We start from the raw sequence: 16,802 nt of genomic DNA on the forward strand, positions 1-16,802 counted from the left end.
CGGTCACCGCAGCGTGATCCGTAGCCGCTACGGTCGGCTACGGGTATGTACCGGGCTTTTGAATATCCGTGCCTTGGGTTTCCTTTCTGGGTGTTTCACACACCCGTTCCTCTTTTTTTCAATCACAATGGTACCTATTCTTCTTTTTTTTGATCGCAAGGGGCCACCACATCCCAATTGGTCCTTCTTTCCCCTGCGTAGCCCAACTAGCACGCGATGGTCAGCTAGAATTCAAGGATTTGTTTTGAAAAGGTCAGTTTCCGCCCAGTGACTTTCTTAATTTACTTTCACTCTTGACTTCTTCATCATCGATTTCTCATATTCTAATACTATTCTTCTATTCTTCGTATTGATCATCAATTCCTTTTCTGTTTCTGTTACCTCACTTTCATTATCTTTATCATGGATAGTCCTGGTAGTAGTTCTCCTACCTCACCCGGTGCATCAACGTCCCTCGCTGTCCCGAACTCGACTCGTCGTTCTACGCGATCCAGCCCTCGCCGCCAAGAAGGACCATTTGTATCGACCTCTGGGGACTCACGTACGGCTTTGAGTCGACCCGAAAGACCTGTGATCATCGGCATCGCCTCATCCAAAGATGAACACGAAGTCACACCCACACCCAAACATCCAAAAATCAATCAGAAGCATTCCAAGAAACGAAAGAACAGCAACAAAACTCAGGAAGGCAGTAAGAAGAAGAGAAGCCAAGCGCCTGCAATCAAGGTAAGTTCACCATCAACTCTCTCTCTGTGACTGATGCATCTATAACTTTATTGAAATATATTTCATTTAGGACTTCACTGCTCCTGATGATGTTGATGTAGATCAAGTCACTGACGAAGAAGGACCACAGACGAAATTTCGAAAATCGATAAGTAACGAAGTTAAGGAATTACTTTCATACTTTGAGGAAGAACCAGGATATGTTAAAGGCGAGGAGGTACGTTTCATGTCACGTTGATATTACAAAGATAATAACTAATATTTCTATGTTTCTCCTTAGAGTACGGGTGTTAAACGAGGTTATGTGTGTAAATGGTGCAAGGAGACCTATACAAGAGGAGAAGATGGAAATTCAAATTTATACGGACATCAAGATGGTTACAAGAAACAAAAACCATGCAAACAACGTCAGAAAGCGATCAAATCAGGAGTCAAGCTGCCACCTACATGGAAGGAGCTCAATGAACCAGTCGAAGTCGTGGCGAATCCGGCCAACAGCATCAAGAACTTCTTGTCCCAGTCCACTTTCAGCGTGGAATTACTGAACGTGGTTCTGGTAATATGGATCCTTCGACACGCTTTGCCTTGGCTTCGTTTTCAGGACCCGACATTACGAGCTGCCTTTAAATTGTGCAACCGGACTGCACAACTGCGATCTCCCAAATGGGCAGCCACAACTGCCAAAGAGCTATTCTACTCGTTGTACAATGTTGTTATCAAACGCATAAAGGTAAAGTTTGTTTCTTTTGATCTATCTGCAATATTATATGTTGATAGTCAATTTTTCTCACATTTGGCTAGAATAACTCGAGTATGTTTTCCTTGGCCCATGACGGTTGGACGACTAAAGGAAATCGAATGGCTTTTATCGGAGTCATGGTCAATTATATTGACGATGACTGGCAATATCAGACATGCCATTTGACCTTGAAATGGGTCACATGGCATCACTGTGGCGAGCTTCTAGCCCGACCAGTTGCTCGAAACCTCATACGACACGGGTTACATAAGAAGGTCAGTCTAATCTTCACATCTGTTCATCTTCACGTGTTTCTGATTGAATTGTTCAGATGATTGGCCAGACAACCGATTCTGGATCGTCTAATGGACCAATGGCTCGTGAAATGGCCAGGCTTTTTTCGGAATGCGAAGATCCTGTCTACTGGTCACCCGAAAGGAATCATGTGAAATGTTTCTGTCATAAGCTAGCGCTAATGGTCAGCCACGGACTGAAGACTCTACAAATTAGTGCTGGACATATTAAACCTACCACGAAGCCTGGCCTACTTGTTCCTATCCCAACAATCAAAGTCAATGATGCTGATATTGAGGTCGACAATACTGAAGAATCCGATGAGGATCAGGGTAATCTAGTACCTGAAAAACCTGAGGAATCAGGATTGTCCGAGGACCCATCGGATGTTGTTATTCAATCTGACGATATTGTGGCTCGTAGTGTTCATAAGGTGAGTAACTTTGTCACTCTCTGATGAAACTCTTCAAGCGGATAACCACTCTTGTATTTGGTTTTAGGTTGACAAGCTCATACAAATCACTTGTTCAAGTGCCTCGAGGCGAAATTATTTTGCTGCTAAAGCAAAAGCACAAGGTTTGAAGGTGCTCACTGTTGGGTATGGTGTGAGGTGCAATGTCAAAGCTGACAGTCGACGTAGGGCTTGTGAAGGAAAAGATGTAAGCTTTTGATAAATCTTGAATTAGACTCGTGAATGATTCATCACTGACATGCTTCATTTGCTTAGATCCTCAATTCGATGACATCACAAGATCGAAAAACTAACAAGTACTACCGAGGTCTTTCTATAAATGATGAGGAGTGGGAGGCAGTGGAGGCTTTAAACCCGGTCCTAGAGGTGAGTCATCTCTTGAAAAGTATCCTTTTATTTGCTGACCAGACGATTAACTTTGTTCAAACAAAAAGGTATTCGAAGATGCAACTTTTTGCATGCAGGGCAACTTTTCCTCAGGATGTGAGGTACTCGCCGAATACCTACGAATCAAGAAAAAGCTTGAACTTCTGAAAAGTCAGACTATCTATCCTAGTATCCTTGTAGCCATCAATGAGATGTTATCTTGGCTGAAAAAATACCAGGATGAGGCATTGGCCACCGAGATCATTGTCATCGCCACAATCCTCAATCCTTGACGCCGATTGAAATTTCTTCAAGACTTTTATGCGGATTCAAGTGATGGAGCCAAGGATTCAATCAATGAATTGTTTCAAGAACGACTTTCAGATTGGAAGTTAAATGTAGTTAACCCTCCTTCGCCTCAACATTTGGTGATACCAACTGCAACAGACGAATTCGACATGTTTGCCGCCTCGGCCAGTAACATTCCAAATTCATCTCAACACGATAATGAGCTGACCAACTACTTATCGGGCAAGTTTGGCATCTTGCCCGATGAGAAGCCTCTAGACTGGTGGAGGGTGAGTTTGTTTGATGCTTTGATCAGCAAATCAATTTAAAATGAAATTCTTTGATGACACTTTTGTAGAAGCACGAGAAGTCCTTCCCGGTGCTGGCGTCAATGGCACGGGACTACCTTTCAATCTCGGCAACAACATGCTGTGTGGAGCGGTCATTTTCGTCAGCTGCAGACGTTGCTGCACCTGGGCAAGGCTCTATCCTTCCCAATACCATCACTCGGAAGGTGGGATGCAGGGAATGGATCAAGGGTGGGATTGTGCCAACAGATAAGTTTGAGGATGGGGTCAAGTATCTCAAGGAGTAAGAGGAACAAGAAAAGAAGAAGAATAAGAATAAGAAATAGTTTGATTCATATTTCTTTAGTTGTTTTTCCTCTATGTTTTTTTTATTACTTTCATTGTGTTATGTCTTTTTGTTTTGACTGTCTCGTCACTTCTTGATTCAAGGTATATTTTTACAAGTTTTTTTTACAAGTTTTTTTAAGTTTTTCAAGTTTTTTTGATTTTGACCAATTTTCACCGTGATGGACCAAAATCCGAGTCTCAGATTGGTAATTGAGGTGCGGTACGGTACGGTCTGACCGTACCATAGTGAGATTTCGACTACAGTCACCCCTCCTTAACGGTACGGTACGGTAGCATTGAAAACGGTCTACTGTAACGTAGTGACAGAACCGCCGTAATCCGTCGCGTTACGGTGAGATCCGAGCGTTGCTTCAAGGATTTACCATTCTGAAGTTGTCTATATCTACCTTTTCTGAATCTCAATATTCTCAATACCATGCATCAATATGAAGATGAAATCAAAAGGTGTCACTGCACTCCAAAAACGACTCTTTGAACATCTTGCTCCTGAATATTGCCAACAGAAAATGTCACAGGACAGAATGGTAGATGCCCTTCATAGCCTTGGTATCCCAATGGCAAAGAGAAGTCTCCAGCAAAACTTAACAATATTCTTGGTGACACAAAACTCATTACCCTGTGTGCTATCAACAACACACAAGTCATTCCTATCAACATGCATACCATCAATCAAATGTCCAAACAAATGGGTCTCAACTGGCACAGAGACAACATCCAAGAAGGTCAAGTTACACCAGCAGACCTAGTTGATATTCTTTTGGAGCACATAGAAGGGGATGGTAGGAACTGCTGGCTATCAAACTATGCAACACACTAGCATTCAAACACATTGAGAGACAGTCTGAAGACTGGTCAAAATCATTGATCCAAATGGAGTAGCCTTACAGACTGCAGGAAGACTCAAAAGAGGCCTTGTAAGATGTACCAGGGCCCAATCATCTGTGGGCAAGTGACAGGAATTATAAACTTGAGCCTTTTTGTGTTAATAGCTACAATTCCATTGATGATTGGTCCTGCAAAATTCTCAGCATGCATGCAGCAACAAGCAACATTGATCCCCAGAGAATTGCACTACAGTACTTAGAGCTTGTTCAAGCCTTAGCAGGATTCCCAGATTGAACCTGAACTAACCATGGTAGTGAAAACAGTTTAAATGGCTACTTTCCAAACACTCATTCATCACTACTTCTGTGGGGAGCCACTTGACAAAGCATACAGGCATTATTTTGAAGTCATCCTTGTTGATGGAAGACATTGTCTACATACAACCTGGCAATAGATGTTGTCCCATTCAGGCAGAGGACGACACTTTGATTTATCTTTTGGCGGAGGCCAGTTGAGTTTTTTAGCCACATCACTAAGCCAGAGCTAAGCTTCAAGGTAAAGGTTGATATATTGGTATTGACTGTCAAGGTTGACTTCACACATCTTTCATTTGGATCAAGTAGATGTTGGGGCTTCCATGTAACCTTGAGATACAAGTACTTGCAGAAAAAATATGACACCATTCAGCCCCCTGGCCCTGACTGTGCTGACCATTATAGAGGTCTGTAGTCACTACAGGTATGTGTTTGGGGCCAGCAGGCTAAGCTGATGTTGTATCTTTCTGCAAGCACTTGTACAACAGTGTCATCTCAAATTTACCTTCACATTTTAGAACTGGTACACTCTTTGGATGTTTGGGTTGAAGAACTTCTTTGTTGATTGGTGGATTTGCTCAATTAGTCTGATTATTTGTAATTGATATTTGTGCAAGTTCCTCAGATTGGCAAGTGCCAAAATCAGGAGACATGGAGCTTGAAAATTGCTGAAAATTTCTGGGAAAAGAAAGCTTCTGTCAAGGCCACAATGTTTGACATGAACAAGTGGTTTGGCGGTTCATTTGGGTTGGCTGTGGCAGGAATCAGCGGGCGGACAGGTTGTTGGGGTACTGGCAGACTTGAAGGAGCAGCTGTTTTTGAGGTATTCAAATCTAAAGCTGAATGTGTCCTTGAAAATGAACTACAATGTATGCCTTTGAGCAATTTTTAAACTACTCTGCATAATTGAAAGTGTGGATATTTACAGTTAGTTCCATTATGAGCTTCACGTCTGTCATTGACAACAACCACAGTTTGGTTTTGTCTTGAGTCTTAGTGGGGGGAAGTCTTTTCCACAGTCAGGACAGGGTGGTTGGCTATTTGTTGAGGAAATAGTATCAATTTGAGATATACTTTGGATAGAATGTGTCTGAAAATTCCCTTGAATGGGGAACAGTTTGCCTGAGAGATATTTGGGACAGAGAAGAGTTTGTGGGCTGAAGAGACATGTAAGTTCCAAAAAGGGGGATGGTCACCTTGCTGCAGGCAGTCCACTGGTGAGGTAATCATTGCATGACAAGGCAAGGGGGAACTACGCCAGGTCAACTACCCACAGCAAACTGAGGCATTCCAGTGCTATGCTTGGCTTTTTTTATTGAAAACGAAACTTATCTTTATTGGCAAAACCCAAGCCTACAATAGCCATGAAGACCTTTAAGAAGGCATCAGCTGACCTTATGATCAAATTTTGAGGTGATCGGAAGTGATTTTTTGTGAAATTTCAAACTAGACACCCCCTAATGTCACCATGAAGGTGGGGGCTGTCAAGTTTGAATTTTTACAACAAAAAACTACAACACAGGAAAGTTTTTTTATGAGTTTCCCAAGTTTTCATGATCACCTGTAAACTGCAATCAAGGCTTTTGCACACTTTTGTCATGGTCATCTGCCTGGTGATGAGAAAAGTACTGGTAAGAGGATGCAAGGTTGTCCTTGTGTCCACTATCAAGTCCACCTGTTTCCAAGAGTGAAAAATAAAGGCTAGGTCCTTGATTTTGTTTTGTAAACCTGACTGTTTATTTTTTACCAAAATGGGATACCTAAAAGCTTTACTGTTTTTGTAAGATTTATGTAAACTTGTGCTACAGCAGAAAGCATTTTTACGGTAAAAACTGTAAAAAATTTAAACTTGACATGCCTTAATACCCGCAATTCATCTTATCAAAGGTCCCATCTAGCACAGTGTACGCATGATAAGTGAATTGAGCTTTGAAGTAAGTTTTCAGGATCAGATGGTACCAGGTTTCCATCAAAGATCTGTGGTATTCAAAGATAAGATTATAAGCTGAAACAGGTTATCAGCTTGTGATTATGAATCCAACAAGTGCCTCTGTTTACAAATTTCCTTGATTATTTATTGTGTGGACTTCAGAGAGGCCTGTGTAATAAACTTTACTCACACCAGGTTTCACCTGGAGAACATCCGCTGTTCAACTCATTGGAGTCACAGTGGCTTTAGCACACTATGGTTGACTACACTCTCCAAGGCATGTTTTCAAAATATGGCCGTGCAACATGATCCCACAAACAGTATAATTGAAGATTAACTGGCTCAGCAGAATCAAACACAGGAATCAAAAGTCCTCTGTTAGATACGTATATATCATCATGATTTTTGATGCTATCTCAGGAAACGTGAGGGCACAATATATGGGCAGATGAAGATGCCATTGAGTTGGCAATACTGAAAACATAAATTCTCAAGAAATTGAAAAGATAAGCTTCAGATAAAAGCACTGGTGTGTAAAACTTGAAGGCGGAGATGTTCAAGTCCACCTTTGTGAATGAGTCACACTGTGATTGAGGTCTGAATTGAGATCTAAACTTGTCTTGGAGTTTGATTTTGTGGGCCCTTTCAAAAACTCTACAGCTCTGTATATTTCCTGCTGGGACCTGCCACCTTCCGTTCCACATGGAATGGGGGCCGTTATAGAGCTTGATTAAATTTAGTAATTCTACCTGAGCAATGAAACTTGCTGTACTTCAAACAGAGTAGTCAACATACACAGCCCTCAGCAGTGGAACAAATTGAGCTGAAGCATTTTGAAAAATTTCACCCTGCTTGCCCCTCATGGTCACACAGTACACTGTATTGTACAATATATACCAATCATTGTTTTTTTAAACAAACTCTGCCAGGTCTCTCTGTTATGATCCTGTTTCTATACCCAATGAGTCTTTTTTCCCTTGTAGTAACCATGCGCTAAACTTATCATTACTATCTCCTCATATCATCACCAGATCAGAAAAAACCCGCCAAATTTCTTCATTAACTAGAAATGCTTTAAACTCATTCCCATTAGCCACATTGATATACTCATGTTTTTTCTGCCTTGAATTATGTTTTCATCCTACTTACACCCATCATTGATGACAGGTGCCTTTTATTGACCCATATCTCAACCATTCATTCTACCTTCTTCATTGTGGTCCATCAATGTAGCCCTCTGATCACCAGATAGTTCTGCAAAGCAGATAAGGTATGACTTCAAATTTCACCCAAACCTTAGCTTTTTTGATATATAAAAGCACAAAAAAGACTAGATCAACAGCTTTCTTTGATCAATATGCCTTGTTTTAGTAAATAAAATTAAATTCTTCCGGGACACTCATCATTTCACTCTAGTTTTTTCATTTGAATTCATATCTTCTGATTCTGGCATAAAATCTCACTGATCCTACTGCTTTTGAAATTATTATATCTAACTTCCCTACATATTTACATCTTTTTCACTTTCTTCTAATTTCTTGTAATGTGTTTAAACCCTTCTGGACAACCACTGATCCAAAAGCCCTAATTACTCAGTATTAGCACCAATTTTTGTGTAGTCAAGATGCAGCAACTTGTACAATATATCCACAAAAAATGAGAAATGATTTTTAATACCCTCAATGAATATTGAAAACCATTTTAATAACTGTGCTGCAAGCTTGCAGATTTCTATTTCACAAGGGGTAGGGGTGACTTATTATTTGGACAGGAGATCCAGCACTGTGGTTAATAATGATAATCAATTCTCTTGAGACAACTCCTTTACAATCAGGCCAATGTCAATGTATGTTGAATTTCCAAGCCCAAAGATGTACATACTCCCATAGAAATTAAACATAATGACTCCAACTACATGTACAAAGTGAAGCAGATTAAAGTGGTTCAAAACACATCAATCTCAGTTCTGATACCCTAGCTTGATTCACAGTCCTGCTGTGTAGGGTTTTCAAAGTTTTTGTTGGATGTTGTTGATTTTGTAATGTTGATTTGGTCTTGATTTGGTTTTTGACATTGCGTAAACTTTTTGTGGGCATATGCATTGTAGTGCATTTGAAAACCACAATGAAACTGTGTTATAGAAATTTAATTTCTGTTTTCAATTACATGTTTTTTGGAAAACCAGAAACAATTCATCTTCAAAATTTTCTTATCATCTAACATCCTTCAATTCCATTTGAAGAATGAGAAAAAAAATCACTAACATCCCTCTCAATTTGAAACCGTCATCCTATTTTATCATCACACTGATAGTATGTCTATAATTCAAACAATCAGTGTGATAATATACCTGGTATCCTCTTGTACTTGTGAATGGAAGTGTGTACCAAGCAATGAAATATTTGTGTGTTTGGCAATTTAGTTAATCAAATCCATCTGGTAGCTCTTCATATGCATGAGGTAGATTCAATGAGATCAGTCAAAACCTCAACAAAAGAAAAGAATTGTTGATCCTGATAAGATAAATGGCATTGAAAAAGCAATGATATCAATTGGGTGGCTATATTGATTCTATTTGCATAATGATTAAGTGGAATAAAAGAGGCGAGAGGAAGAAACCCAAAGGGGTCAGATTAAGCCAAGTACCCTTTCACTTCACAGGATCACTTTTCACAAACACCCAGCACATGAGATATTCTCAATGTATTAGTAACATAATATGCCCCTTCACTCAAAGAACACAAAGTTGTAGAATTTACAGGATAGATGCCCTTTGGCTCTAGGTTTCAACTTTGAACAGTCTTCATTAATGTCTTGAATAAATGTATCACTTTGCCAAAAATTGCAAGCATTATACAAGCACCTAGCCAAAGACTGTCTTATATTACACTGAACTTTCATTCAAAGGATTGAATATGTATTCTATTGAATAGTTAATTTCACCTGGATCAGTAAATCTAACCACCAGTAGTTTGTGGCATCCCTCCTGTTCCAGTAGGTAAGATCATTTGTTCCTCCCAATAACAGGTAGATCAACTAGTGTGTATATTCAAGGTAAATTGTCATTCAGTGTTGGGTGTGGTTAAGGACTCTAGGTAGATAACCTATGTCTCAAACAAGCAGTATATGAGATCAGGAAGGACTGTATTGATTGTTTTTGGCCTGAATATTGATATATTGAAAAGCAAGGTAGAGCAGAGCAGAGGTATTGATGAGTTGTAGAATGGATGAGCAAAGAAATTGGGATATGAGAGGATATGAGATCAGTAAGGTTCAGCGTTATTGATCTTTGAGATGAAGAGTTGATGTGACATGTCAGATTCAGGAGTTGATGAAGCCGTTTCAAGTTAAAATTTAAGAGATAAAGTGAGTTTAGTTTAAGACTTAAAGCCATAACTGACCCTTTATTTAATATTTTTTCATTTAAATTTGAATTTTTTGTTCTCGGATTTCCAACTGACATCTTTGATTTGACTTTTCATTCCAAATTCAATCACCTCAAATCACTTTGTTCAACTTCAACTCTTTCAAATATCAACTACACTTTGACTTCACTTCCTTTAGTTGATCAAAGTCTCTAAAGTCATCTCAACTGAAGAGGAACAATCCTCACCGTCTTCAAAATCCACATCAAAATCTTTTTAGCAACCATTCTCGTCTATACATCAAAACTCACTCTTCGTCTACCACCCGACCTTTTACTTCTTTCTAATCGATTCTCTCCTGTTTGTCTTATTCCTTCTATCAATCTTTTTATCATCCTATGCTAATTGATCTTCTTCTCAACCCTATCGATTCCAACCTTCAGGGATCGTTCATGTCTAGCGCCCCGACATCCTTTCAACCTGACTTACACAACAATTTGTGTCGCAGTTGGCCACCGGCTAGCATCAATCTTTCAAATCCTCCTCCCATTTAAATCAATTTGCCTATCTTAGGCTATTACCATTTTCACCATTTTTCTCACTCGTGAGTCTCGTTTTATTCCATTCTACATCGGAAATCAAACTCAATTGAAGATCTTTGTCATCTAACCCCGCTTCGCAATCCATCTGTATTCAGTGCCATTCTACTTCTTTTACCTTACATCATCAACATCATTATCACCTTAACAATAACTTGAATCTTTCATCATGGCTGTCGGAATCGTAAACATTGGCAAAGATGCCCGTGGTGATATGTTTCATCGCTACAAAATGCCTGTCCTTCAAGTCAAAGTCGAAGGCAAAGGTAATGGAATCAAAACTGGTTTGTCCACCGAAGATTTCGATTCCAATGATCACTTTGACTACAAACCTACTCTTTCTCACATGGTCTTCTTTCTGGTTTGCTTTGAAAATATCAGTGATTCCGAACATGTCGGACATTGCACGAGCTCTCGCTCGCCCACCTACATGTATGTTTCTTTATTTACTGGTTCACCTCTTGACTATTTCCTGATGTGCATTTCGTTTGACATACTACTCAGACACTACCAAATTCTTTGGATGCGAGCTTGGAGCTCAAACAACCTTTGATGAGAAGGTCGATCGTTATATCGTCAATGGAGCCCATCAAGCCGATCGTCTCCGTGAACTTCTTGACGTCTTCATCGATAAATTCGTACTCTGTCCATCTTGCAAGAACCCTGAAACCGAATTACTGGTCGGTCGTGACGAGATCATTTCTCGAGATTGTAAAGCTTGCGGTCACCGTGGGCTTGTCGATAATCGTCACAAGTTGTGCACCTTTATCCTTAAAAACCCACCCGAGAGTGCTAAGAAGAAGAGCAAGAAGGACAAGAAGAAAGCCAAGGATGACAATGAGGGCGGAGATGCTGCCGGTGGCTCAGATGAAGGTCACAATAGTCAAGACGAATTGACTAAACGGATTGAAGGCGAAGCGGTTGACGTGAAGACGGCCGAGGCTCAATCTTTGTTGAAAGACGAGGATTGGTCTGTTGACACCTCGGCTGAGGCTGTCAAGGCCCGCATGAAATCCTTGGAGGCTGGTATCCAGAATGGCTTGAGCTTGGGTGACGAAGATGAAGAGGATGCTGGTGGTCCTTACGATTCGTTTGGGGAGTGGGTCACCGAAAATCGATCGTCGGCTACTAGTGCTGAGGTGATGGCGAAAGCTAAAGAGCTCGGTATCGAGAAGAAGCACAAGGCTGTACAAGTCTTGGCGCAAACTTTGCTCACTGAAGACGCCGTCAAGGAAATCGGCAAGCACGAAGCGTTATTTGTCAAGGTGAGCGTTCTTGGTTTCACTTTCACTTTATATGTATTATGTTCACTCACACTACGTGTTTTGTTATGCAACAAAGATGGTCACTTCTGAGAAACATCAGAAATCTCTTTTGGGTGGAGTTGAAATCTTATGTGGTGACATCTATCCGTCTTTGGTCCCGCTTGGAGTGCCTAAGATTGTGATGGCTCTCTACCAAGCTGATGTCTTGGATGAAGAAGTTATTAAACAATGGGGTACTCACGTATCTAAGAAGGTACGCTAATAAGAATAACCTCGTTTTCTGATTTTTAACTGATTTACTTTGTGGGTTTATCTTTCAGTATGTTGATAAAGAGAAGAGTAAGAAAGTCAGGAGAGCTTGTGAGCCTTTGTTGAAATGGCTAGATGAGGCTGAAGATGAGGATGAATGAGTTGTGATTTTTTTTCTTGAAAAATTACACCTGTGCGATGATTTTTCTTTTACCCAACACGTCTTCCTCTTCCTTTACTTATCTTCACCATGCGTTATGTTTACCATTTTGTGGGATGGTACTTGTTGAGTTTGGTTTTGGTTTGAATGAGATACATGGGACTGAATCATTACCAAAGAGTTTTTATTTTCTTTTACTTTTATTTTTACCAATGTGAGATCCAATTTTCTGATGGCAATTGATATACATGTGTGTAACTTCGTTTTGCGGATGTTGAGTGGAGAAGGGCCTGCGAGAAGACAATGGGAGGTGGAGTTCACATTTAGAAGCTTTGGTGGTGTACATACATCCCATCAATGGTGGTTGCTTGTTGGATCTTTTTCTGAAAAACGAACAGTAATCCCAGTTCTTGTGTGTATACAATACAATTTAGTTCAGGAGATTCCAAGTCTACACCTGGCTAAACTATGGAGCATGTGGCAAAAGAGGAGATTGAGCCAGAGCTGAGTGTACTCATGTTTGTAAATTGTTGGTATCAGTTATCTGTTTTGATTTGACTATGGACTCTATACCTCTACCCAATTAGGCTTCAGGTAGTCCAATTTGGGAATCAACATATTGTTTACTGATCCAAAAACAGAATAGAGTCCCGTGGATATTGAAATCCCGCTTTGGGTATGAACATACTATAGCCACATGGAAAATGATCAACAAGTTTACCTTTTAAAGAGGCCTTTTCTGTGACAATCTTGTCCGGGTGAATGATGATCTCTATGAAGAGTTACTAAATTGTTAATGCAAATTTTCTGATCTGAAACACAGTCGAAGCTGGCGATTCCTAAGAAATGAAGTACCTGATAGGTGGTCTGCAAGCCATTTCAATTTACAGCATTCATCTACATCCACTTCAATTCATATGAATCTCCATCAGAGAAAGCTTTTGGGCCTTAGTCAAAGAATTGTCAATCCTCTCTTTCTATTTGTACCCACTCGTATCAAAGCATCCTGTATAAACAACCAAAGTGGACAGCAATCTTCAAAATGTGGTAAATATGTTCAGATTATGATTGCCTTTGTCAAAGTGTTGTTATGAAATCATCATTATCAGGTTCACATGAGAAAAGAAAAACAGAATGCAAGAAATATTTGCTTATATACATGATTGATAAAATATCACAAGAATGCCAATATATACTTCGAACAGATTGTTAGAGTAGCTCTGATTTGATGGTTTATTCTGTTCTCATCTGGTTCTCAGATACTAAAAATACAGATCTTGATCCATCAGGATGAACTTCCAGTGTACGCCTTCCAAGTTCAGTTACTCCATCGTACTTGAGAGTCCAGAGTCTTATCACAAAGTTAAATATTAAAAAGAGGTAAAAATGAATGAATTCAATGTATTTGCATCAGACTTAGATGAGCAACTTATAAGACAACTCACTTTGGATTTGTCCACATCCCACGTAGAGAGGCTCCTAGTTCACCACCTGGACTAGCTTTTACGGTCAAACGAGCTTCGAATGCTTGTGTTTTGGGGCTAGGAAGATACACCAGTACAGCAAAGTCCAGAGAAGGACTTTGACGGGCAAGTGATTTGAAAATTCGAAAATGGTGCTCAGCAAACGAGTACTTCCATCGGAGTATCAGAATTGTAATATTCAAATCCAAATGTCTTACAGAACTCCAGCGTGCGCAACGGGATCTTCGGTCATCGTCAACAACAATGTGTTGGTTTCGATTCCAGAGCCGAGGAGATATTGCGAAGATGTTTCATCTTGAGATCTGGAACGAGTATGTCTAAGAGCTATTTTTCCATACTGGCGGAGGGTAACTGGTCAGAAATACTCGGAAGAAAACAAAGATTGAGACCACTTACGGGATCAATGCCAAGTGCGAGGCCAACAGAGTTCTCTCTACGTCGATGCACCGTACTGGATTCGCCAGTTTTATGAAGGATTCCCTGAGTGGGGTAGATTGCCTAGCAGGATCAAAAGAGGCGTCAACCCGTTAGGATCTCTCAGGACTTTGCAAAGCTTGCATACACGTTGATGAATTATAAGAAGGATGCAGGCAAAGAATGATTACCTTGATAACTGGATTTTCACCTTCTGGATCATCCGGTCCGGGAAACATGGAAAGAGTGATTTCCGAGTGTTTGATTCTTGCTTTTGGGTTACAAGGATGAAATACGATTTGGAAACCTACGTGGAAAGATTTTTTATAATCAATATTTGAACAAGCTGTATAAGATTTCGTGACAAATTTTTTGTCTGATGAACAATGAAGAACCTCATCAACCTAATAGACAGCTTTGAAAAGCAAGAAAATCTCCAGGATAAAAACAGTGAGTCTTGGTCACCAGCAGTCTTGTGTCAATAAAAAATGCATTAATATTAGTACAATGTTTGCAAGCTTTGACTGACGCTGATAAAAATGTCGAGCTGCTTACCTGCTCTTGGCAACTTTGACATCTGCAATTAGTGGCGAAGATGGTCTGGCCGATGCAAGTAAGGGGGAACGCGCCGATGAGAAAACCGGAGAAGGGCTATCACAAGGGTGAAGGTGAAAATGAGAGTATGTGGAGCGTGGTGAGCACAACGTGCTGCTTTCCGAAAACAGGTGGCGTGATGCTGGGTCTATGGTCGTGTCGGACTTGGAGCGCAATCGACCTTTCATTGGGGTAGCCTCCTTCGGAGTTTGTGAGCTAGAAGGTGAAGGTCCAAGTAGTCGAAAGCCTTCAAACCCAAGGATCGCTGGTGCTCTCTCTTGAACAGATGTCGTTCGATCTTTTGTCGCGGACAGCGATAGGATGCCTGCAACTGAATGTCTTGGTCCTGGTGAGAGTACAGTCGGAACTTCGAAACTCTCGCCTAGCGGTTCAAGAGACGACGTGGTTGAACAGAGGGAGGAGATTCGGGAGCTTGCTTGATCCAACTCCATATAGGGTCCTGACATTGGGTAAGATGGCATTCCTGAATCGTTGTCATTGAGCGCAAAACCAACCGAGCGTCTTCTGGCTGGAATTGGCTCCTCCGATGAACACGCAGCTTTGGGATCCTCCGTAACACAAGTCATCAAAGAAGTTCTAGGGTGTTTGGCACGACGCTCATAATCTGCATCGGGCTGAACGTCTATGGAAAATGTGTTGGAAGAAGGCAATGCAAAATTCTTCGGCCTTGTCGTATCTTGAGGTGAAGGTACCAAATCCCCAGAAGCGAAATCTTGGTCAGGAGTGCTCATGCTTGTAAGCGATGTTGAAGTTGAAGGCAGAAAGTCCGGCAATGGTAATTAGACTTCAAGTTGAGAAAGAAACGTCCAATTTTACTATTATATAATAGTTTCCTTGAGGCTTGCAGACTTAAAAGATGATCGAGACTCTAGAATGTAGCTGAAGATCAATATGACGACGAGTGAAATGATTTGTATCGGGTATTGAGTCTAGAAGAAGCCCCTCATATACAAGAGCTAGCAGCTTGTCTAGATCACTTCACATCCAGAGCTCAGGTACCACCACTCGGATTGTCTTGCAAGAACGATCGAAACGAGATCCTTGAATCTTATGGGACGTCATGCATAGTCATGTTTGACCGTGAACAACCAAGGACTCCATAACGGTCGATGATGGACGGTCGTCTGAGTCCTCAACGATCAACTGCGATAGGATCGGTTTGAGGTTGAGGGGGTCGGTAAGATCACACTGGATCAGATATGTTGACCAGGAGTATGAAATCTGCCGCCAGTAAATCCAGCTAGCGCACTGGTCCTAGAGCTCGGATAACTTATCGCAACGATTTCCTGTCCGAAATAAAGGCGTTCTATTGTTGAAGTGCAAGTGGACATACTGTAAAAACGGAGGAGCCAACGTGGAGAAGAAGGATATCATGAATGATGATTCTGAAGCCAGGACCTGGTCTTATGCGCTCTCCTCGGAGAGTATGAGAACGTTTCTACTTGTGATCTTATCTCTCACACTCAACTTATTGGGCCTCGGACTTGTCCCGGGGTGCAGAGTTGTAAACCACTCCGCGGGGGCTTGTGCAACAACTTAAACAAGTGACCGAGTCCCTGTTGGCGTCATATCGTCCGCTCCAGTACAAACTTAACATCAGTCCCTATGGATGGACCTAACCACCATGGTGGAGTTGGAAGTTTGGCTCCAGCAAGGGACTATGTTGGAATTTTGGTGTGAGTTCCGTCCGGGTATTTTCACAAAAACTCCCATTTCCCCTGCTCGGTAAACTAGTTGCAACCTCAAACTAGATGAGTTTGAGTTGATAATCCATTTGCTACAATTGTGTCAGCGTCACATTAATTGAACAACAATGAGCCAATCATTCCATTGAAAATGTATTGTTTTGAATGTATTCTTGAAGCCGAAAAAAATCCTTTTTGATCACTTCCTTCAATTCAACTTTCTTCTTGTGCAACCAATTGATCACTCATCAAGCGTGGGAATTTTGCTCAAAAATATGAGAATATGTCTTTTAGCAAACAATCAAAAAGGTGACTGATTCAAAGGAAAATGATAGAACCTGTCATCCTTTATTAAG

At 40.8% G+C, this 16,802-nt stretch overlaps 2 protein-coding genes across 2 annotated transcripts; one reads left to right on the plus strand and one right to left on the minus strand.

The window, feature by feature from the left end:
* Window positions 1-10,069: 10,069 nt before the first annotated feature.
* On the plus strand, window positions 10,070-12,510 carry MELLADRAFT_115896 (uncharacterized protein; the record flags this gene model as incomplete). Its single annotated transcript, XM_007407730.1, has 7 exons — window positions 10,070-10,335; window positions 10,419-10,579; window positions 10,673-10,858; window positions 10,956-11,006; window positions 11,079-11,839; window positions 11,916-12,092; window positions 12,160-12,510. 5 exons carry the CDS (start codon window positions 10,744-10,746, stop codon window positions 12,247-12,249), a joined length of 1,194 nt encoding a protein of 397 aa, XP_007407792.1.
* Window positions 12,511-13,292: 782 nt separating this feature from the next.
* MELLADRAFT_71345 (uncharacterized protein) lies at window positions 13,293-14,419 on the minus strand (the record flags this gene model as incomplete). Its single annotated transcript, XM_007407831.1, has 5 exons — window positions 13,293-13,599; window positions 13,694-13,828; window positions 13,930-14,069; window positions 14,129-14,230; window positions 14,338-14,419. 5 exons carry the CDS (start codon window positions 14,383-14,385, stop codon window positions 13,482-13,484), a joined length of 543 nt encoding a protein of 180 aa, XP_007407893.1.
* Window positions 14,420-16,802: the final 2,383 nt, after the last annotated feature.

Source organism: Melampsora larici-populina (assembly GCF_000204055.1).
Source record: "Melampsora larici-populina 98AG31 unplaced genomic scaffold MELLAscaffold_10, whole genome shotgun sequence".
NCBI classification, from domain to species: domain Eukaryota; kingdom Fungi; phylum Basidiomycota; class Pucciniomycetes; order Pucciniales; family Melampsoraceae; genus Melampsora; species Melampsora laricis-populina.